Here is a 24,271-nt window from a genome sequence, read left to right on the forward strand (position 1 = left end):
GTATGGAGATTCCTCAAAGAATTAAAAATAGAGATGCCCTATGACCCAGCCATCCCACTACGGGGAATGTATCCAACGAACCTGAAATCAACAATCCAAAGAGGCTTATGCACCCCTATGTTCATTGCAGCACTATTCACCATAGCCAAGAAGTGGAAGCAACCTAAGTGTTCCTCAACTGACGATTGGATTAAGAAAATGTGGTATATATATACAATGGAATACTACTCAGCCATAAAAAAAGACAAAATCATCCCATTTGCAACAACATGGATGGGCCTGGAGCGTATTATGTTAAGTGAAATAAGCCAGAAAGAGAAAGACAACCACTGTATGATCTCACTCATATGTGGAATATAAACCAACACATGGACAGAGAAAACTGTATGGTGGTTACCAGGGGCAGTGGGGGTGGGGGGTGGGCACAAGGGGTGAAGGGAGTCATATATATGGTGATGGACAAACAAAAATGTACAACCCAAAATTTCACAATGTTAAAAACTAGTAAAACATCAAAAAAAAAAAATGATATAATTCATATACCAAAGTTCACCTAGAATGTACCACGGCCATATCACACCAGAGTATACAATGCAATTTTTAGTATAGTCAAAGATGTGCTTGTATCACCACTATCTAAATCCGAAACATTTTCGGGGCCAGTCCCTGTGGCCTAGTGGTTAAGTTCAGCGTGCTCTGCTTCAGCTGCCCGGGGTTCAGTTCCTGGGCACCGACCTACACCACTCATCTGTCAGTGGCCATGCTGTGGTGGGGGCTCACATACAAAAAGAGGAAGATTGGCAACAGATGTTAGCTCAGGGTGACTCTTCCTCAGCAAAACAAACAAAAAACAAAACATTTTCATCACCCCAAAGAGAAACCTCACACCCACTACTAGTCACTCCCTATTCTCCACAGCCCTCTCCCCTGCAAGCCCCTGGCAACCACTAATCTAGTTTCTGTCTCTATAGCTTTGCCTATTCTGTATATTTCATATAAAGGAAATCATATAATACGTAGCCATTTGTGTCCGGCTTCCTTCATTTAGCATGTTTTCAAGGTTCATCCATGTTGTAGCATGTATCAGTATTTCATTCCTTTTTATAACCCAATAATATTCCACTGTATGGATATACCACATTTTACTTTTATCCATTCATCAGTTAATGGACATTTGCATTGTTTCCACTTTTTAGCTATTAGGAATAAATCTACTATGAACAGTCAAGTACAAGTTTTTGTATGGATGTTTTCAATTCTCTTGGTTATATACCTAGGAGTGGAATAGCTGGGTCATACAGTAACTCTATGTTTAACCTTTTGAGGAACTGCTAAACTATACCATTTTACATTTCCACGCAGTGAAGTCTGAAGGTTCTAATTTCTCTGCATCCTCACCAACACTTGTTATTGTCTGTTTTTGGATTATAGCCATCCTAGTGTGTCTGAAGCAGTATCTCTTTGGTTTTGATTTGCATTTCTCTAATGACTAATAATGCTGAATATCTTTTCATATGCTTATTGGCCATGCATATATCTTCTCTGGAGAAATGTCTATTCAAATCCTTTGCCTGTTTTTTAATTGAGTTGTCTTTTCTTGAGTTGTAAGAGTTTCTTTATATATTCTGGATACATGTCCCTTATCATATATATGATTTGCTTCACCCTTCTAAAAAAATTACATAGTATTCTAGTGTATAGATGTACAGAATTTATTTCTCTATTCTTCTACTAATGGAAATTTAAGTTTCCAATCTTTTGCTAATATTAACAATCCTACAATGCAGGATATCTTTTACATGTATCATTTCCCATATTTGCTAGCAGCAGTGCTTCCTAAACTTTAATATGCATATGAATCACCTGAAGATCTTGTTAAAGTGCAGGTTCTGATTCAGTAGGTCTGATCTGAGATTCAGCATTTCTAATAAACTCCCTGGTGATGCTGATGCTGCTGGTCCACGGATCATACTTTAAATAGCAAGTACTAGTATATCAGTAGGACAAATCTTAAAAGTAGAATTATTGGGCCAGCCCGGTGGCGCAAGCGGTTAAGTGCACGTGGTCTGCTGCGGTGGCCCAGGGCTCGCCAGTTTGGATCCCCGGCGCGCACCGACACACCACTTGTCAAGCCATGCTGTGGCTGCATCCCATATAAAGTGGAGGAAGATGGGCATGCATGTTAGCCCAGGGCCAGTCTTCCTCAGCAAAAAGAGGAGGATTGTGAGACGTTAGCTCAGGGCTGATCTTCCTCATACACACAAAAAATAATTAATTTAAAAAATAAAATAAAATAAAAATAATAAAAAATAAAAGTAGAATTATTGGATCAAAGGGCATACGCATTTTTAACTCTGGTAGTTTTTGAAAAATTGCCTTCCATAGAGACTGTAACCAATTTATACTCTCATCAGCAATGTATGAATGTGATTATTTCCCCACAGCCTCACCAACTAAGAGTGTTATCAAATTTTCAGATTTTTCCCATTTGATAGGTAAAAAGAGAATTTTCTTTTCAGTTTTGATTTGTATTTATCTTATTTTGAGTGATATCAATCATCTTTTCATATATTTGAGAGCAGTTTTTATTTCCCTTTCTGACTACTGCCTCTTTCTTGAAACAGTCTTCAGTTCTAGCTTCTGTGATATGACGCTCTTCAGGTGATTTTCTCTTACTTGCTTAGCTAATCCTCCTTTTGTCTCATTCAAAAGCTCCTACTCCAAGACATGACCTCTAAATGTTGGAATTTCTTAGGTTTACGTTCTGAGACCTTTTTTCTTCTAAGTCATCTCATTTATTACTAGGACTTTAAATACCATCTATATTCTGGTGATTCCAAAATTTATATCTCTAGCCAAAATTCTTCCTCTAAATTCAAATTTTATATTCCAATACCTTCTTGATAGCTCTATTTGGATATTTTGCAGGCATTTCAAACTTTAGCACACCCAAGAGAGAATTCATTTTCATCTCCCTTATCTCTATAAATGGTTTGACTATCCATCTAGTTGCTTTAACTAGAAACATGGGTGTCATTATTGATTCTTCTCTCTCACTCTCAATCCCTGATCTAACAACAAATCCTACTGTTTCTATCTTGAATCTGCTTCTCTTCATTTCCACCCGCACAATAGCTCCAGCCATAGTTATAGCTCAGCTAGATGACTGCAAAATCTTCCTCAGTGTTTCTCAATGGAGGCACTGATAGCATTTGGGGAGGGACCATCCTGCACACTGCAAAATGTTTAACAACCCAGGCCTAGCTCTCTAAATGCCAGAGTAATCCCTAATCACCGTGACAGCTAAAAACAATACCCCACATTTCCAAACATCGCTTGAAGAGGGGATAAATCCCCTGGATGAAAACTGGTCTCCCTACTTTCAGTTTTACCCCTGCCAATCCATTTACTATACATATATCTCTTTTTACAGCACAAATCAGATTACATCATTCCCCTGGATAAATACCACCCCCCCCTTTTTTTGTGAGGAAGATCAGCCCTGAGCTAACATCCATGCCAATCCTCCTCTTTTTGCTGAGGAAGACTGGCCCTGTGTTAACATCTGTTGCCAATCCTCCTCCTTTGTTTTCCCTTTTTCTCCCCAAAGCCCCAGTAGATAGTTGTATGTCATAGTTGCACATCCTTCTAGTTGCTGTATGTGGGATGCCACCTCAGCACGTCCGGACAAGCAGTGCGTTGGTGTGCCCCTGGGATCCGAACCCGGGCCACCAGTAGCGGACCGCACGCACTTAACCACCAAGTCACGGGGCCAGCCCCTCGATAAAACCCTTGAATGGCTTCCTGATGCACTTCGAATAAAATCCAGACTCTCTATCCTCTATCTTATAATGCAGCCTGTGCTTAACTTTCTGATATCATCTTGGACTTATGCCCCCCACCATCCCTTGTTCCTTATACTCTAGCCACATTTAGATCCTTTCAATTGCTCAAATATACCAAGTGCTTTCTGACCTCAGGCCTTTGTACATCCTGTTGTGGGAGATCAGAATTGGCCACCTCAAAATATGACTCTTTACCTTGATTATTTTTTCTGAAAGAAACTTTGACCTCCCCCCACCACTAACTGCCTAAAAGAATTTAACTCTGGGCATGGATAGACTGGGAGGGTCCTTGCTAAGCCCATTCCAAGTAGAAGTTGCAGTTATTCTTTGTAAGAGACACTTACATTTGTAGGGGAAATCTCCATTTGTAAAGGTATCTCCCTCTCTGTACCGGGAAGATGCAGAAGGTGAGACTGCATAATAACCTTACTGTGCTTTTCTGGCAATCTCCCATAACTGACTCCCCCCACCCCCAACATCCTCCTTTGTCTTTACCTAAATCTATTTAAGAAGAGGGAACCTCCACCATTTTGTTGAGATACTCAGTTTCCCCAGGTCTCTCCCATGTATACATGTTATAAAGCTTTGTTTGATTTTCTCCTGCTATTTGGTCTCATGTTAATTTAATTTGTAGCCCAGCCAGAAAGGACCCAGAGAGGGTAGAGGATAGTCTTCCTCCCCTTCACTGTTTACTCTGCATGGATTGCTTTTCACTTCATTCTTCCATGGCAGACTCTTTGGCCCTCAGGTCTCATTTTAAATGCTACCTCCATAGGAGTTTTTTGTGATCACTCCACCTAGAACGTGCCCTTCTGTGATTCTTCATCATGGGCCTGCTCAGATTAATTACTGGCATTTATCCCAAGTAGTAATTAATATTTACTTGTTTCTGTTATCTGTCTCCCCAGACTGTAAGCTCTATGAAAGCAGAGACCTCTTTGTTCACTAAGTACCTACATAACGTCACTGACAATCTTTTAGATCGAGAAGATATCAGGTGTCAAAAAAAGAGGAAAATCTTCAACACAATACCGAACAGAGACTATATGGACTGAGAATTCTACACTTGCAGTCAACCACTAAATTTCTACTAGCCCTCTCCCCGACTACAATAATTAAGCTAAAAATCTCAAAAAGCAGCGGAATTACATACATTCAATTCTATTCATAGTTAAAAATAAAAGGCTGTAATAAAAGATGAAATGCCATGTTTAACCAGAACTCTCCTCCCTGTCTGGCTGAAATGATGCTACAGTCACACTAACAATTTCTGTTTTGTTCAATAAGTTCCAAGTCAAGAAATTGGTTGAAAACTTTCAAGTGAATATAAACAAATTCTAATTTAGTGAATATGGAAAGCAAGTAAATGAACTAAGGTGAAAGACAAAAAATACACTTTAAGCATTTTCTAATAGCCCACCTCAGTTGCTGGGGATTTTCATGGATACCAACCACCCAGTAGTGATCAGATTTTCCTTTGCAGTGTTCTCTAGTGTTACATACTGGAGTCCATGTATTACCAAGCCCTCTGTTAAGCATTCGAACAATGCCTTCTGAATCCACATAACAGGGGGTACCTATACAGCAAGAAAAAAACAAGTCGCTTGGAAACACAGTTACGTATTTGTTAAATCCTATTTTAAAAATACATACCAATGATTCAACTTCCAATTCAAAAGCAAAAACCAAAACAAAAGGGCAAATAATTCAAGATTATTTCCCACAAAAAATCATTAACTACATACAGTTAAGACCTAACTATAGAAAGGGGAAAAAATTGCATATGATATGTCTGAAATTTACCAAAATAAGAGGAAAAAACTGACAGTTTCAGTAAAAACTATGCCACCTGCTGGAATATAGCAATATTTTTAGAAGCCAATTTCAGTAAAAAAATTAAATTTGAATCCGAAGCCTCCCTGGTTAAGAGAGATTTGGAAAAACGCCCAGAACCTGACGCAAGGTGATGACGCAGAGAATTCTGTCTTCAGTACTCCTCTTCCTCCCTCTCTTTCTTTGCCTTGTCGCTGTGCTGCTCCCCAACTCCCAGGTAAGCAATTCTTACCTAGGAAACAAGTAAGCATCCCTAGTTCCCACCTACTCTGCTCCCATCTTGGGAAGCATACAGCAAATTCCCTAATTACCCCTTTTCTTATCTGTGACTTCACAGCCCTCTCACTCTGCAAACAGCAGTTTCCTCAGAGTCTAGATCTGATTGGTAATTGGAAAAAATAAAGCTATACAAATGGGAGTTATCAATGGTCACATTATTAAAGCTTTAATGACTAATAATACCCCAATGGAAAACACACCCAGAAATGGCTGATGTTTTAAAGACAAACTGGAGTTTCCAACGATGTAATTGAAGGGCACAAATCTCCAATAACAGAAATATTTAAGCCAGCAGACAGGGTTAACAGGTGCCTTAAAATAAGATACTCCTCTGTATCCTTCAAATCATCTTTCAGAAGCCACTATTAAATCAATCTACAACAGGACTGTCCAACAGAAATGTCATGTAAGCCACAAATGTAATTTTTAATTTCCTAATGCTACATGAGAAAAGGGGGAATAAAGTGAAGTTAATTCTAATAATATATTTCATTAAATCTAATACATCCAAAAAATAACCATTTTAACATGTAATCAATGAAAAGAATTATTAATGAGATTTTTTTTTTTTTTTGGTGAGGGAGATTGCCCCTGAGCTAACATCTGTCGCCAATCTTCCTCTACTTGATATACGCCACCACAGGATGGCTTGATGAGTGGTATATAGGTCTGCGCCCAGGATCTGAACCAGCAAACCCTGGGCCGCCAAAGTGGAGCACGTGAACTTAACCGCTACGCCACCAGCCCGGCCCCTTAATGAGATTTTTTTTCATTCTTTTTTTCATACTAAGTCTTCAAAATCTGGAGAGTATTTTATACTTACAGCACATCTCAATTCAGATTAGCCATATTTCAAGTGCTCAACAGCCACATGTGGCTAGTGGCTACTGTAGTAGACAGTGTAGCAATAGAAAATTCCTGATTTTTAAGTAGAATCTACTACAAAAGCCACAATTGTACCATTTGTATCTCCTCCTTACTATCTATAAAACTTTCAGAAAAATATATTTCCTTCTTTGTAAGTTTTCTAATGAGAATTCCCATGAACAAAAAAAGATCTAGTACATAAAACAATGGCTACCTTGCCTAATAATTCCAATTTCCAGTTTTGCCAACATAATAAAATAAAAAATTTTAAACATATTATATAGATAACTTATCTTCAAAGAAATTATCAGGATAAAACAGTGAAACCATTTTCTTCTTCTTCTTTTTTTTTTTTTGGGAGGAGATCAGCCCTATGCTAACATCGGCCAATCCTCCTCTTTTTTTTTTTTTTTTTTGCTGAGGAAGACTGGCCCTGCGCTAACATCCATGCCCATCTTCCTCCACTTTATATGGGATGCCGCCACAGCATGGCTGTGGGTGCGCACCCAGGATCCGAACCGGCGAACCCCAGGCCACCGCAGCGCAGCACCCACACTTAACCGCTTGTGCCACCAGGCCGGCCCCCATTTTCTTCTTAAAAAATGTCTTTAATATAAATAAATGAATTTATCTTGCCTTCAGCTGAAAATCCAACCCATACAAGGTAGGACTTCCTTGTAAGAGGAAGAGAATCACCATAAAAAATTTGTTTTTTCTCTTTCCCCAGCTCTAGCAGTTGAACTCCAAGGCACTGATCCCCATCAAATCCTGTACCTAGTGAGAAAATGTAAATATAAATCAGGTATCAAAGATTATTTAGCTATAATGCAGTCTAAATTATTTCCTGTGAATTGAATTGATTTTGTGATTAATTCTTAGATTAACAAGCACTACTTTTTATGGATAACTCACTCAACTGAGGCACCATTCAGGTATTAGAAGCAGAATACTATGTTACATGGACTATTACTAGAAAGTGGTTATAAGTCCTAATTCGTTCACTTAAGAAATATTTACAGAGAGCTAACTATGTGCCAGGCACTGGGACTACAATGGTAAACAAGACAAAGTCACTGTTCTCTTGAAATTCACATGTAGGTAGGAGAAGACAAACAAATTAATAAAAAAAAAACAAAAAAGAAGAAAGAAAAAGAACAAAAAATGCTAAGTGTTATCAGAGTTAAAATAATGTGATACAGAGCGCTAGACTGAGTGGTTACTTGAGATTGGATAGTCAGAGGTGGCCTCTTTGAGAAAGTAAAATTTAAGCTGAGACATGAATTGCAAGTTGGAGGCAACCATCCAAATGTTAGGGGAAGGAGCACTACAGCAGAGGGAGGGAACAACTAAGGAAAAGAGCCTAAGGTGGGAACAAGCTTGCTGAGTTTGAAGAACACAAAGAAGCCAGTATGGCCAGAACGAGTAACAAGAGAAAAAGTGGCAAGAGATGAGGTTGCAGAGGCAGGCAAATGTCAGATCATGTAGGACCCTGCCAGCTGTGATAAGGAGTTTGATTTTTAATCTAAAAGCAATGGGAAGTCATCAGAGGAATTTGAGCAGAAGAGGAATGTGATCTGATTTATGTTTTTAAAAGATCACCCAGGCTGCTATGTGGAGAATGGGTTGTGGAAGGTAAGAATTGAAGTTGAAAGACTAGTTAGGAGGATACTGCAGTAGCCCAAGAGATAACATCTGGGTTGAACTGGGCTTTTAGTGGAGGAGATGAACAGCCAGATTTGGAATGTGTTATTCTATAGAACTGACATGATGACATGACCTTACTGACAGAGTTGATGTGGGAGGTAAGAGAAAGAGAAGAATCAAGGATAACTCTTACATTCCTGACTTGAGCAGCTGGATTGATAGTATGCCATTTACCGATACGGGGAAACTAAGAAGCAAGTTTGGAGGGAAAAAAAAAGTCAAAAGTTTTATTGTGACCAAGTTAAGTTTGAGATGCATATCAAAACTCTACATAGAGATTTCAAGTGGACAACTGGATATGTAAGTCTGGCGACACAAGAAGAGAGCAGGGCTGGTGATATTAATTTAGAAGTCACGGACACATAGATGTATTTAAAGCCATGGGCCTTGATAAGATTTCCCAGGATAGTTTCTCAAACTGCATGTTTTGACCTATGAGTCAAGAAATCAATTTAGATTTGCAACCAGCATTTAAAGAAAAATGAAAGCATACAGGAAATATTGTCCATGAGACTTCGTTTCAGTTACATTTGCTGAGATGTACAGGATAGCAATGTAGAATGAACTTCTTACTATGGCTAACCAGTCAAAAGACTGAAAGTTCCTGACCTAGAGAGAGCAGTAGAGAAGAGGGGCTGTGACTAAGTCCTGGAAGACTTCAGCTAAGAGGCTGGCAGAGGAGGAGGAGCCAGCAAAAGAGCTGAGGCAGTTATCAGAGAGGAAAAAATCAGGAAAGTGATGTCACAGAAGCCAAGAGAAGAAAGTATTTCCAGTGGAATCATTAAAAAATAAGCATAAAGAGATCATTGTAACCTTGACAAAACTAGTCTGAGCATAGTGGTGGAGACTGAAGAGAGAATATGAGGTGACGAAAAGAAGGCAGCAACTTTTCAAAAAGTCATATTCAAAGCTATTTTGGTCCTTCACACCAGGAGTTAGTTTATTTTTTGAGGCATTTAAACCCTGAAAATTCTTATAAGATACAGACATGGAAGTAATTAACCAAACTCTACCTTGAAATTCTTTCTCTAACACAGTTCTTCTATAAACAAAATGTTTTAATTTTCATCGCTACTAGTAAATACAACAAAATTCTGTATATTCAAAGATTACACTGATTCAAATGCTATAATAACTGCAAAAGGAGGTATATAATCCAAGACAAAAAAAGAGGGAGGAAAAAAAGCTCACGTAATTTCCATTTTACTTCAGGTCATGGTAAAATTATACAAGACAAGAAAAAACCTACCTCTATGATAAACAATGAAAAGCTGTTCTCCATGTCCTGCCATTGACACCACAGGCCCAGGAAGACTGAAAACCTCTTTCTGAACACCTCCAATAGTGAACAATCGGAGGAGCAAGGCACTAGTGGCGGCAGCAGCCCATCCCTGACCAAGACATATGGCTTCAATATCCTCATTCTGCGGCATGTCTACGATCCACTCCTTGCTTGAATCCCAAGAACTGAAGTGCAGGCAGTGAAGTTTGCTGACAATCAAAACAAGACAGAAACAATCAAACTTTCGTATTTGATATTTTATATATGTAACTAATCATGACACCTAGTAACAAAACCAAATAGTTTATTTTTCTGTTATACACAAATACTACAAGAAATGGCTTTACGAAAGTAATTATAAAATATACTTAAAATGAATATATTAACACCACTAACAGTCACGTTATTGAAGAATATTTAAAGAGACAGGGAAATGCTCACAACACAACATTAAATGAAAAAAGCAGGCCAAATCTGCAGAGTACGTTCCTAGGTTGTAAATACATGTAAGCATCACAACCTAATAAAAAAAATTTTTTTTTTTTGGTGAGGAAGATCAGCCCTGAGCTAACATCCATGCCAATCCTCCTCTTTTTGCTGAGGAAGTCTGGCCCTGGGCTAACATCCGTGCCCATCTTCCTCTACTTTATATGGGACGCCGCCACAGCATGGCCTGACAAGCAGTGCATCGGTGGCTCCTGGGATCCAAACCCGGGCGGCCACCAGCGGAGTGCGTGTACTTAACCGCTACGCCACGGGGCTGGCCCCCACAACCAAATTTTTAAAAAGGAAGGAAGCATCAAAATGTTAGGCAACAGTTCTCTCATTGCCAAAAAAAATTTAGTATGGAAGAATAAAAAGAGAAAAAGAAAAAAAATCACACACAATCCCACCAGCGAGATTACCAACCGTTGCTTACAATTTATGTGTCCAGTCTTTTTTCTTTGCAAACATATATGCAAGTGTAAGTATTATTAAACTTAAGCTTCAAAACGCAGATACCATAGCATTCAGAATCAGAGACAGAACTGACTTTCTGAACAGTAATTTTAAATTCAATTTTAAAATGAAAAGGTAACATTGTATAAAGCTGTGAAATAATATATCTAGGAAGACAAAGAGCAAGACCAATTTTGAGATCAAAATTACACATGGAGGGGCTGGCCCCATGGCTTAGCCACCAAGTTCACGTGTTCTGCTTCAGCAGCACAGGTTCTCAGGTTTGGATCCCGGGTGTGGACCTACACCATTCGTCAGCCGTGCTGTGGCAGTGACGCACATACAAAATAGAGGAAGACTGGCACAGATGTTAGCTCAGAGACAATCTCCCTCAAGCAAAAATAGAGGAAGATTGGCAACGGATGCTAGCTCTGAGCAAATCTTCCCTGGCAAAAAAAAAAATTATAGACAGAAATAAATGTTCTAATTATGTAAGATATTATGAGTTAGAGGCACTGTGTCAACAGTGATTTATTTTAGCAAACTGATTTAATTCAATTATGAAGTATTGAGTTCATTTTACAATGTGTAAATTAGGAAACCAATTAAAATGTTAAAATGACCTAATACAGTGTTTCTTAGACTTTAATACATACTCAATCACCTGAGGATCTTGTTAAAATGCAGATTCTGATTCAAAAGGTCTGAGGTGGGGTCTGATTCTACATTTTCGACAAGCTCCAGGTCACCCATGCCCCTAGTTTGTGGACCACACTTTGAGCAAGGAACTAATATATCCAATCAGAAGGATTTGAATTTCAAATCACCTGGGAGTTAGTAAACTCTATAATCAAGTGTGTAAGCAATATGATCAGCTGAAGAAAAGAGATTAGAAGAGGGCAATCTGGCTGGAATAACAAAAAGCTGAGTAAAGTATTTTTTCTTCTTTAAAAAAAATACGGATTCTGCATCCACTGCTTTTCCATCGTGATTATTCGTCTGTCTGTCTATCTACCTACCTATCAAAATATCTAAGAGGTACAAAACATATTAAGTAAAAAAAATCAAACCAATGAATAGTACTGATAACATTTTTTGGTGTGTTTTTCCTCTTTTTTTTTAAAGAGAAGTTTCAAATCTAATGTATAGTGACAAAAAAAAACCCACATCAGTAATTGTCCAAGGCTGGGATTGGATTAACGGCATAGGGATATGAGGGAACGTTTTTGAGTGATAAAAAATATTTTTGTTGTGATAGTGGTTACCTGAGTATATATACATTTGTCAAACTCATCAAACTATACACTTAAAATGGGCGCATTTTATTGTATATAAATTATACCTCAATAAGTAAATTTTAAAAGGGGGGGGGTTCATACAAAAAGAAATCTAGAAGAAAACAGACCAAATTGTTAACAGTAGTTATATCTGACAGTAGAATTCTGGGGGGAAATTTCACCTTCTAAACATCCTGTACTTAAGTTTGTTTGTTTACAATTAATATGTATTACTCTTATACCACCAATAAAAAACAATAACAATGTAAAAACAGTCCCATTTCTCTTGCATTATAAATCATGTCACATCATTTTGACATATAGTTAGAGAATGTAATGAGGGGACATAAGTTCTGAGGTATTATAGGTGGGCTGGTATTTGCACTAAGCTCTTCTTTCTGAAATTCCATACTACAAAAGATAAAATATTTTTATTAACTTTTTGTATTGAATTTCAACAATTATATCTAACAGTTCAACAGTGACAAATTCATCTTAACAATCTTGAATTTACCTTGCTAGTTCATCGGTGCTTTCACATGCCAATAAAATAGCTTCATGGGAAAGATCTGCTACTGTATAATTCAAAGTGTTTGATAAGTGTGTTGCATGGTGTATGGAAGTATCATGGAACTCCACATCTATGGCATTGTCTTGCTCATCATTATAGCAGCGAATAATTCCAATAGAGTTCCACACCTGCAAACATGTAAGGTTAAACACAAGTCTGAGAACAAATGAAGCACCTACAATCAGTAAGCTAAAGTAGTACCAATTGACAAATATTATATCTCAGTATGTATCAAGGTTTAAGTTACAGGAGCAACCACGGCTCTTCTACTTCTAAATAGTTTCAGGTAACAGTAGTAACACCAGAGCTACAATCATTCTTTTCTTCATGAGAAGATGGTATCTATATAATATATATATATATAAGGAAATGAAATATTTCATTTAATATTTTTTAAAATTAAAAATCACATTACTGTCATTTAAAAAATACTTTACAATTGGCCTTTGAACAACCAAACCATTAAATTCCTCAAAGGAAACATTTCAAAAATTGAGATGTAAATAGCCCACCGTAGGGGTCTTGTCATTAAGATTCACTGCTCTGGGCCGGCCCCGTGGCTTAGCGGTTAAGTGCACGCGCTCCGCTGCTGGTGGCCCGGGTTCAGGTCCCGGGCGCGCACCAACGCACCGCTTCTCAGGCCATGCTGAGGCTGCGTCCCACATACAGCAACTAGAAGGATGTGCAACTATGACATACAACTATCTACTGGGGCTTTGGGGGAAAAATAAATAAATAAAATTATAAAAAAAAAAAAAGATTCACTGCTCTCACCACTAAGGCCTAAGTTTGTTTCCTAATCAGGGAATCACACCACCTGTCTGAGGGCTGTCATACTGTGGCAGCTGCCTGTTGCTGTGATACTGAAAGCTACACCACCAGTATTTCAAATACCAACAGGGTCACCCAAGGTGGACAGGTTTCAGCGGACTTCCAGACTAAGACAGTCTAGGAAGAAGGACCGGGCCACGCGCTTCTAAAAAATTAACCCTATGAAGAGCAGTGGAGCATTGTCTGATATAGTGCCAGGAGGTGAGAGGATGGCACAAAAAGACCAGGCAGGGTTCCACTCTGCTGTCCACAGGGTTGCTAGGAGTCCAGAATCGACTCGACGGCACTAACAACAACAAATGGATATAAATGACAGCATATTTTTCTGTTCCACCTAACTGGTTTATATTATAGGAATAAACACATACATTTTAAGGGAAAATAAATTGATACCATTTTAGAGAACTTACCTTCGACTGATGTACACTATAGGCTCACACTAGGCCCTAGCATTGCCTTTTCTCTACTACAAATATAACTATAAATAAAATAGTTTACAATAATAGAAACAATTAAGACATTACTTGATGATTACTGTCCACAAAGTTTTATTAAAATAAAACATTGTCTTTAATATTTACATACAAATTTATGCCAGGCCTATATCTTTCAAAAAGGACAACAGGCAAAGTCCTCAGTGGAAAACCTCAAATAACCAACAAACAGAAATATCAAACTTTTTTAGCTCTCAAACTTAAGACAAAAAGCTAATATAGTCATTCATCCATTCAGGAAATATCTATTTAATGCCAACTGTGCCATATCTTGTTCTAAGTGCTATCAGTAAACAAAACAGAAAAATCTCTATCCTTGGGGAGCTAACATTCCAGTGAGGTGGGGTGGGGAAAAGGGGCAAATCGTTTTTTTTTTTTCATAGCATCTATCACCTTCTAATATACTATATTAGGAGCTGTGTTCTTTTTTTTTTTTTTAATAAATATTTTTCACATTTATTAGTCATTTGTGAATTGTCCTTGCTCATTTTTTTTTTCTTTTGTGAGGAAGACTGGCCCTGAGCTAACATCTGTGCTCATCTTCCTCCACTTTATATGGGACGCCACCACAGCATGGCCTGACAAGTGGTGCGTCGGTGCACGCCTGGGATCCGAACCTGGGCCACCAGCAGCGGAGTGCATGCACTTAACCGCTAGGCCACAGGGGCGGCCCCAGGAGCTGTGTTCTAAAAAATACCTTCTAACTAATGTTTTGGAATCAGTATAATCTTCTATATAAAACTAATATAATACGAGAAATAAGGTTTGGAAGTATAGCCAAGAAAATTGAAAGACATACAGTCACATTTACTTATGTTTATTATATATCATTTTGCAAAGCAGAATTTTATTTAACACAATTTTCAATAATAAGGTTGAGGGCCGGCCCCGTGGCTTAGCGGTTAAATGCTCGCCCTCCGCTACCAGCGGCCCGGGTTCGGATCCCAGGTGCGCACTGACACACCGCTTCTCTGGCCATACTGAGGCCGCGTCCCACATACAGCAACTAGAAGGATGTGCAACTACGACATAGAACTATCGACCAGGGCTTTGGGGAAAAAAAAAAGGAGGAGGATTGGCAATAGATGTTAGCTCAGAGCCAGTCTTCCTCAGCAAAAAGAGGAGGATTAGCATGGATGTTAGCTCAGGGCTGATTTTCCTCACACACACACAAAAAATAATAATAATAAGGTTGAAATAAGACTGTGGGTTAACCATAAAATAAATCAACCACAAAATTATAATTAGCCAAAGTGCTACAGGCCAGTTAATTAAGGTTTTTAAAAATATTTTTTACCAAACAAAATTAACTACAATGAGATAAAAAGTGAGATAAAACTATTTAAAAGTTAAGTGTAGACCCAAGGCTTACCATGAATCTGTGAGTGAGGTGCAAGGGTGTGGAACCTGACTGGAAAGGCTTTTGCCGGGGAGTTGGCGTAGGTCCATCATAAAACGGCCTCTGAGATATTACAAGTGGTAGATTGTGAATGCCGCCTGCCTGATCATCTTCCTCCTCCTCTTTGAGAAGCCTAGAACCAGTTTTTAGGATTGTAACATCTAGAATACCAAGGATTATAATTAGAGAATTATAAATACCAATGACCTGGAAAAAGAAAAGCATTATGAAATCTAATAACCTTTTCCACTCATATTTAATAATATTAACATGCTATTGGCCTCTTTCACTGTGTTAACATTTGCAGTGATGATGCCGAAACAACGGAGAGTAAAACTGTTGGTGCATTAGCATGAATCAAGGCAGGGGTACCAATCTGTTTTAGTAGTCAATGCATTGCTGGCCACCATTGAATTGCACTGAAAATACTAATTTTATTAAATCTCGATCCTTGCATAAATTTTTTAAAAAAATGTTCTCTATGCTAAAATGGGAAGCATGCATAAAGAAGTGGGATGGTTGTCTCAAAAAAACCATTTGTGCAATTGAGTTGTAAGCTGAACTAAAGGATTTTTTCACAGAACACCATTTTTACTTGAAAGAATGCCAGACAAACTATGGTTATGCAGACTTGGGTATGTGGCAAACATTTTCTTGAATATGAATGAAGTGAGCCTGTCATTTAAGAAAAACAACTGACAGAATTTGTTGCCAATGATAAAACTTGAGCTTTCCAGTGAAAATCAGAATATTAGAAAACTTATATTTGCCACCATGAGCTTGACTGCTTCCTAATATCTAAAAACTTCTGATGAAATTGGTGATGATAGTAACAAATACAATTTTGGATAATACATCAACGTTAGGAAGATCTGCAAACCTCAGTGAACCAGTATTTTCCAAATTACCAATGCATATTTTACAAAATCAAACATGGCAAAAAATCCATTCAAAGTTCAAGTTAGACCAATGGACTTTAATGTAATAGAGTTGAAAAGTTTTCAGATTCCACATTGCAAGTAATCTTCAAGAAGCTATTTGTTGAGTTTTGGTGCAGTATCAAAGAAGAATATCCACTTATTTGAATAGGCTATTAAAATACTTGTCCCGGGCCGGCCCCGTGGCTTAGCAGTTAAGTGCGCGCGCTCCGCTACTGGCGGCCCGGGTTCAGATCCTGGGCACGCACCGACGCACCGCATCTCTGGCCATGCTGAGGCCACGTCCCACATACAGCAACTAGAAGGATGTGCAGCTATGACATACAACTATCTACTGGGGCTTTGGGGAAGAAAAAAAAGAAGGAGGATTGGCAATAGATGTTAGCTCAGAGCCGGTCTTCCTCAGCAAAAAGAGGAGGATTAGCATGGATGTTAGCTCAGGGCTGATCTCCCTCACCAAAAAAATAAATAAATAAAAATAAAATAAAATAAAATACTTCTCCCTTTTCAAACTACATATTTGTGTGAGGCTGAATTTTCTTCATATACTTCCAGCAAAAATAATATACAGCAGTAGACTGAATCCAGAAGCAGATGAGAGAATCTAGCTTTCTCCTATGCCAGACATTAAAGAGATTTGCAGAAAAGGTAAAATAATGCCACTAACTAAATTATTTTTGTTTTTCATAAAAAATGTTATTTATGTTTATATATAATGAGTTTATTAATGTTATTTTAAAGTGAATAAATATTTTTGAAATTTCTCAGTTTTAAATTCTAACATGATAAATAACAATAGATATAACTCTATAAAAGAATGCTCTTTGGGGTCCTCAAAAATGTTTAAGAGTATAATGAGCTCTTGAGACCAAAATATTTGAAGACCGCTGTTCTATAAACCCTATATGATTTATCACAGTACATTGACATTTTACTTGTGAATGTTGAAATGTGTTACTTTAGCATTTAAGTTGTTGTAACAGGCACTTCATTTGAAGGTTTTTAATTACAATCTCAATTTCTTTAACAGATACAGTACTATTCAGGCTTTCTATTTCTTCTTGAGTCAGCTTCATAGTTTGTGTCTTTCAAAGAATTTGTCTATTTCATCTAAGTTGTTGAATTTATGGTCACAAAGTTGTTCATAATATTCTCCTATTACCCTTATAATATTAATAGCAGTGCTGTCTTACAGAAATATAATGTGAGTTACATATATAATTTTAAATTTTCTAGTAACCATATTTTAAAAAGTAAAAAGAAACGGGTAATTAATTTTAATAATATATTGCATTTAAAATATTATCATTTCAACATGTACTACTCAATGTAAAAAATGGCTAAGATATTTTACATTCTTTTTTTCATACTACCTTCAAAATCTGGTTGCATTTTACACTTACATCACACACCTTAATTTGAACTAGCTACATTTCCAGTGCTCAATAACCACAGGCAGCTAGTGGCTACCATATTGGTAGTGGAGGACTATAGGATCTATGGTGATGACCCCTCTTTCATTACTTGTATTAGTCATTTGTGTCTTTTCTTTCTTTCTTGATCAGTCAGGACAGAGATTTATCAATTTTATTATCAATTTTATTATCTTTGCAAAGAACAGCCTTTGGTTTCACTGACTTTTTAAATAGTTTTTTTTGATGTTAATTTCATTGAATTCTGCTCTTTATTATTTCCTTTCTTCTGCTTGCTTGGAGTTTAATTTCCTCTTCTTTTTCCAGTTTGCTAAACCACAAACTTAGATCATTGATTTGAAACCTTTATTAACCTAAGTATTTACTGTTATAAATTTCCCTCTATGTACTGCTTTAGCACATTCTACAAATTCAATAATGACTTTAAATAATAGTTTTAACAAAAAATTGAAAATATTAATCAACAGGATGGATCATCACACCCACAGAATCAGTTCATACCAGCTGAGTTTTCATCGTCTTCTAGGATGTGACTTCGCTGTCTAGGACGACCTGAAGCCAGCATGAGGTCATCATCATCCTCATCATCATTTATAATCCCTTTTGAAAAAGAGGGAGTCTCGACTGCATTGTCATTTAGAAAATCACCAGCATTACTTGTATCATCTCCATCAAAAAGATCATTGTAATCCTTTTCCACTCTGCTAGATGCCTTGAACAAATTAATACAAATTAGAAAGTATTAGTGAACTATTTGGATAAACTCAATCATTCAAAAGTCAATCTTTTAATATGCACCTAAAAACTCTACTAAGTAAGCAAATGCCCTGATAAGAATACTTAGCAAATGTATTTACAAGAATTGTATTTATATTTATATTAAGACCTAGTCCATACTTTAAATGCCTTATAGTGTACAGATGGGGCAGGAGTGTAGGACAGATAAAGAAATACTATATACCCAAATATAAGGCAAGATTTTACTTCTCAAAAGTCATTCCTCAGAAAAGAAGTCCTCTCATTTACTTTTATTTTGAACAAGATACACTTAGATAAGATATATTTGCTTTAAATGATCTCAGCTAAAGCTAGTTTTTTTGATGCTTATAGAAGTAAACAGAATGAATAGAAAAACAAAGAAGGCAAAGAAATTCAACAGAGTTAATCATCGAATCCTAGGAATATAAACATACCATTGCATGTATTGGATCTAGTGTAAAGTTTTTGCAATCACTTTAAAAAGTGAAACAGTAAGCAGATAACATTGTAGAGATTACAAGCTACTCCTAGGATGAATGAAAACTGTACAGATGTTTAGCCAATGGAAACTTATAGTATACATCTATATACAATTATATAAAGTAAATAAATATATAAAAGTATATATAACACACATATATAATTATATAAAATTATATTTAAAAATCATATAAATATATAATTGTATAAAGTAAAACATGGTATAAAATTCTAATAAGAACATCATTAATGGATTCAAAAGGGACTATATCACAAAACTTTTAGATGGAAGTACATACAATTGTGTTCTGAAAAACTGATGTTTAATAAAGTGAAGGAACAGAAAAAAATATCTCTAAATTCATATAAACATATGATTTGATACAAGTAATTAAATTAATAACTAAACGCTATAAGATATTTAACTATTTTATCTATAGTCCTAAAAGTTCAGGCACTCAGTTTGGTCAAAAAAATTTTTTTGGATTTTCTTATTGGAAAAATCAGGGTTTTGCCTCATATTTAGGAGAAAGCAGGCAATTCTGGATAGAAGGATTAAAAGTTTTATGAGAGGTGACCTTTGAACTAAAAATTATTTCTCCACTTATGTTTTGTTTTTAGCAATGTTACACGTGACTATAAATTAATCAAACAGTGTTACAAGTCTTATTACAAAAATGAAAACAGTCTCCTGCACAGCATCTGCTCTTTTAGTTATTTCTTTTGATATCTTCCTCCATAGTCATAAATAATATTCTAATGCTATTTTTTGATTTTTCAGTTTTAATCATTATCTATTTAATAGATCCTATTAACTTCCCTCTATTAGGGAAGATGAGGATTTGGTGCCATTTTTCAACCCCCCCTAGCCCATGTATACACGCACACTATTCTCCTACCCCAATCTTCCCAATATAGATATATTCTCATATTGGTTGGATCAATATACAGTATTTAGATGATTATGACCCTGTAAATGCTATTTATGGCTGAATAAAAATAATACTAGCAACACTTAAAAACTGTGCTAAAGACTGTTTTAACTCTTTGCACATAATTCATTTAATCCTCACAATAACCCTAGGTGGTAGGCATTATTTCTATCCTCGTTTTACAGATGTAATACATTGTGATCACTTTTTCTTTATTTTACAACTTTTTGTTTTTCCTGGAGTTAAGAATCTTCTCTCTCTTTAGGTTTTTTTTTCTTGGATAGATTTCCCAAAGATAATTCTTCCAATTTTCTGCCTGAAAAGCATTAGACTGGCTGACAATCAATGCTCTGGGTATGAAGTATGAAGAGAGACCTCGGAATTTCAACATTGAAACATATACTTTCATTTAATCCTTTTCAGGACAGTATTCCCCCTTCACCCAATGCCACTCAACTGTACTCAGTGTCCCGGGACCAAAGATCTCTATTTTACCTTTTCTAGAGAATAAATCTCCAGTTTTCTGCCAGAATGTATATGGGGATGAGGGAAGTGAGTTCCTAGCTGTGCTCACTGATGTTGAGACTGGAGGGATCTACTTGTTTATTAAACCAACCCTCCTGTTTTAAGCCTCACTTTTAGAAATACCTAGTGCTACCAAATTCTGAATCTTTCGGGTCTCAGTCAGGCAAACTGAATCGCACCTCAGTTTTTCCATACTGAGGTCTTAGGATTCAACTTTTTGAGAACTAAAGTTAGTTCCAATCATCTTTCTATTTTCCAGCCTCCAAAATTTTGTTACGATCATCCCTTCAACTGTCTTCTTTAACCTTACGGGACTATGCGTTTTTAAAAATTCCTTTAGTGTAGTTTTAGTGGGGGTTTCAGGTATGAGGTATCTGAGCAGAAATAAATGCATGTAAAGAGTCTGCAATCTTTAACTGGAAGTCTAAACCAAGACTTGAAATATGAATGGGGATATCTGCCTGGGAGGGAAATCACGAACAAAAGCAAGGAGGGATAAGACACGGTGGCCTCTGTAAAGCAGTTCAGTAAGGCTGAATGGCTCAGCGTAAGAGGTATGTGGGCAGCCCTAAGAGTTAAGGCTAATTCAGAGCAGAAGATTATAGGCTAAACTAAATTACAGTTATTAACTCTAATTTTTATCTACAAAACATTTATTTAACAAACAATCCCCAGAACAGCAGGATAGTAAAATAGCATTTCACAAAGGTAATCCTTGGAAAGCCAAGAAATATTAAGAGGCATTATATGGAGGTAAAAAAGTTTCTTAGTAAAATATTGTACAGGTTGAAACATCAGATTGAACAAATTTAAACAGTTTTCTTTACTATTGATCATTACTGAGCATCTCATATAGTAACGTGACTTGTAACTTCCCAAGAAAGTAATATAGTTTGTGGTGTTTTCCAAATCCATATGACCACAGAAAGACTTTGAAGACAATGTCCTATCATATTGCTTATTACCTTACTGCTTGATGTCTTTCCATTGGGGTCACAAACATTCTCCAGGAGCCCGAGATTTCCTTCTGCATCAGTATAAGCTATTTGGCCACAAGTAGGATGCCACGCCAGGCCACAAATTGCATAACCCTTCTCATGTTTCACCCTAAATATTAAAAAGTAAGTTCTTAAAACATTCTAAAGAAAAATATAAACTATACATTTCTTTAGGTAAATTTATTAGAAAAGGTTAAATGACTTTTTATAAACTAAAAGCTATATGTTTGCATTTTGACAATCTAATAATTACAAATTTGAAATGTTTCACGATAAGAGAAACAAAAATATGATAGAAATAAGCAAAAAAGAGACAAAAGATATATTGAATCATACCTTTCCATGCAATCTTTGGTTTCCACATTCCAAACTATAATTAAACCATTAATACTCCCTGCAGCTAAATACTGCCCACAAGGAGACCAGGTTACTATATTGAGGGTCTATAAAGAAAAACAATTAATAAGTAACAATTTTGTATAATTTGAAACTAAATACTCATACTACCAAATTCAAAGTTTTACAACCCCTATTCTATGTATTCTACGTAACTTCTCATTAGATCTGATATATAAATAGCAAGATAGTTTGCTCATTTTTTAACTTTATTTTTCAATAATATTTAGCTATCAATAGCGGCTATTACTTTATCATGAGAAAATTATACTGGCATAATTTTTACAGCAAAATCTAAAAAATGTTATTATCTGGGAAGGAGAGACAACACAAGGTATCCTCTTAGCAGCCACCATCAAGATGAAGAGAACTAGTAAGTGATGCGAACTTTAGTAAGCCATTGCTGACCTAATGGGTGTCTCTATTTCCCTAACTGCAAAACTAGTGTGTGTGAGAGGAAGAGAGAGAGAGGGAGCGAGCAAGTGAGAGAATGAATACAGACCAACAACCTTTCTTGCTCTACAATTCCAGAGTCTATGATCACAAGTTTCAGCGAAACTCATTTAACAATAAAGGCTAATTACTGATAACGTGAGAATAACTTATTCTAATACTACGCTAGGATTAAATTTGACTTCTTATAAATTCAAAGATTTTCTTATCAAATTTCACAACGCAGAAAGGTCAGATGGGACCTAGCAAAGACCTACCTACTGCAATTATTGGCTAAACAAAGAAAGGCTGAGGGGGCAGAAAGTGGATACATACACAACAGTCTGGAGTTGTTCTCCATTTCCAACAATATTTAACTGCAAGTGTATTTAAGCAAAGTCTGCATTAAATATTCCCTTTGGTCTAGTGAAAGTGTCACTTACAAAACCTACCTGACAGATGAAATTATCTGAAAGATCAAACTGATTACTCCAAGTTTCTCTTCTATATAGCTTAACAGATTTATCCACAGGAACTGCCAGCAACTATTAGGAAAGATAAATGATTTAAACCAAAGTTTACATTAAATTAAATCTGAAGAGAAAAAAAGCAGAAAATTCATTCAAATAAGCTTACAAAACATAAAAGCAAGTTTGTATTTTAACTGACAACTAACAAAGCTCAGAAATTTACTTAAAATCAGCAAAGAATGGGTAATGATCACCCTACTGCTGTACTGAAAAACAGCATTACTAGTAGTTACTAGTATTTTTAACACTACTTCTTAAGGAATTTAAGCCCTTTGAATCTAAATACTCATCTCATTTGCTGGAAGAAAAGAAATAGAGCCAGAATGCTTTTAATATCTTAAGAAAAGGAAATTTATCTTCCTATGTATTCTTCCTAAGAAACAGATTAGTAGAAAACATACAAATAGTATATCCTCTCCATGTTTATCAAAAAAAGAAAAAAGGTGTATTATTTATGAACAGTAAAACTATGCTAATTTTATTAATTTTAAATTAATTAGATTAATGTTTTTTATAAAAAGAAAAAAATACATGCTGGATTCCCCAACTATTGCTTTAATGCATAATGTACACCCTTAAAAGTTCTCATGACACAAAAGGGCATATATTGAGAAAAAAGTCTCCCTCCCGTCCCTATATTCTATTTCTACTTCTTGAAGGCAAATACAAGCACAGACTATACAAGAATGCATAGGTACATATACACAAGCACACACACACACACACAATTAATAAACAGTAACATTCTATCTATATCCACTCTTCTACAGCTTGATGTTTTTTACTTAACAATATATCTGAAGATCATTTCATGTGAGGGCATACAGATACACCTCATTCTAACAGTTGCAGACTATTCTACTTTCAGAAATAGCACAATTTATTTAACTAGTTCCCTATTAATGAACATTTAGGATGTTTCCAATCTTATGTTACTATAAACAATGGGGCAACAATTTCATTATACATATCCTGTAGTGAATCTGTATGAATATGCTTACAGGATATATGCCTAGAAGTAGTACTGTTGATCTTTTATTCTGATAAAAATGGCCAAACACTCTTCCACATAGTATAGAATCAAACTTTTAATCTTTGACCATCTCATAAATGAAAAATAGACTCATCACTATACTTTCAATTTGTATTTTTTAGTACGAAAGGTTGCATATATTTTTCTATGTTAAAAGCCATCTGTACATATTTTTCTGTACATTGTCTGCTCATGTCCTTGCCCATCTTTCTATTGGGGTCTTAGTGATTTGTAAGAATTCTTTGTATATAAGAAAATTAGCTCTTTGTCATATTGTTTCAAACTTTTTTCCCAGTTGTCATTTGTCCTGTTTCTGAAATATTTTTATCATACAAGAATACTTTTTACATTGTCAAGTTTATAATCTTTTCTGAAAAATTTCACACATACAGAGAAGTTCAAAGAATATTACAGCAAATACCTATATAAAGATTCTCCATGTGGCAGGAAGCCTCCAAGATGGTTCTCAATGATTCTCATCTCCTGGTATCCAC

General features: G+C 36.2%; 1 protein-coding gene across 1 annotated transcript in view; it reads right to left on the reverse strand.

Annotated features, from left to right (window-relative positions):
- Positions 1-24,271, reverse strand: part of WDHD1 (WD repeat and HMG-box DNA binding protein 1) — a 64,137-nt gene that overhangs the window by 23,925 nt on the left and 15,941 nt on the right. The window contains exons 7-15 of the mRNA XM_058566954.1: positions 22,667-22,759; positions 21,723-21,829; positions 21,354-21,495; positions 18,194-18,404; positions 15,295-15,482; positions 12,541-12,725; positions 9,778-10,019; positions 7,461-7,598; positions 5,266-5,422 (exon numbers count right to left, since the gene is read on the reverse strand). Coding sequence (XP_058422937.1) covers positions 5,266-5,422; positions 7,461-7,598; positions 9,778-10,019; positions 12,541-12,725; positions 15,295-15,482; positions 18,194-18,404; positions 21,354-21,495; positions 21,723-21,829; positions 22,667-22,759 — 1,463 coding nt within the window. The remainder of the gene's footprint in view (positions 1-5,265; positions 5,423-7,460; positions 7,599-9,777; positions 10,020-12,540; positions 12,726-15,294; positions 15,483-18,193; positions 18,405-21,353; positions 21,496-21,722; positions 21,830-22,666; positions 22,760-24,271) is intronic.

Source organism: Diceros bicornis, chromosome 24, assembly GCF_020826845.1.
Source record: "Diceros bicornis minor isolate mBicDic1 chromosome 24, mDicBic1.mat.cur, whole genome shotgun sequence".
In the NCBI taxonomy this organism is placed as follows: Eukaryota; Metazoa; Chordata; class Mammalia; order Perissodactyla; family Rhinocerotidae; genus Diceros; species Diceros bicornis.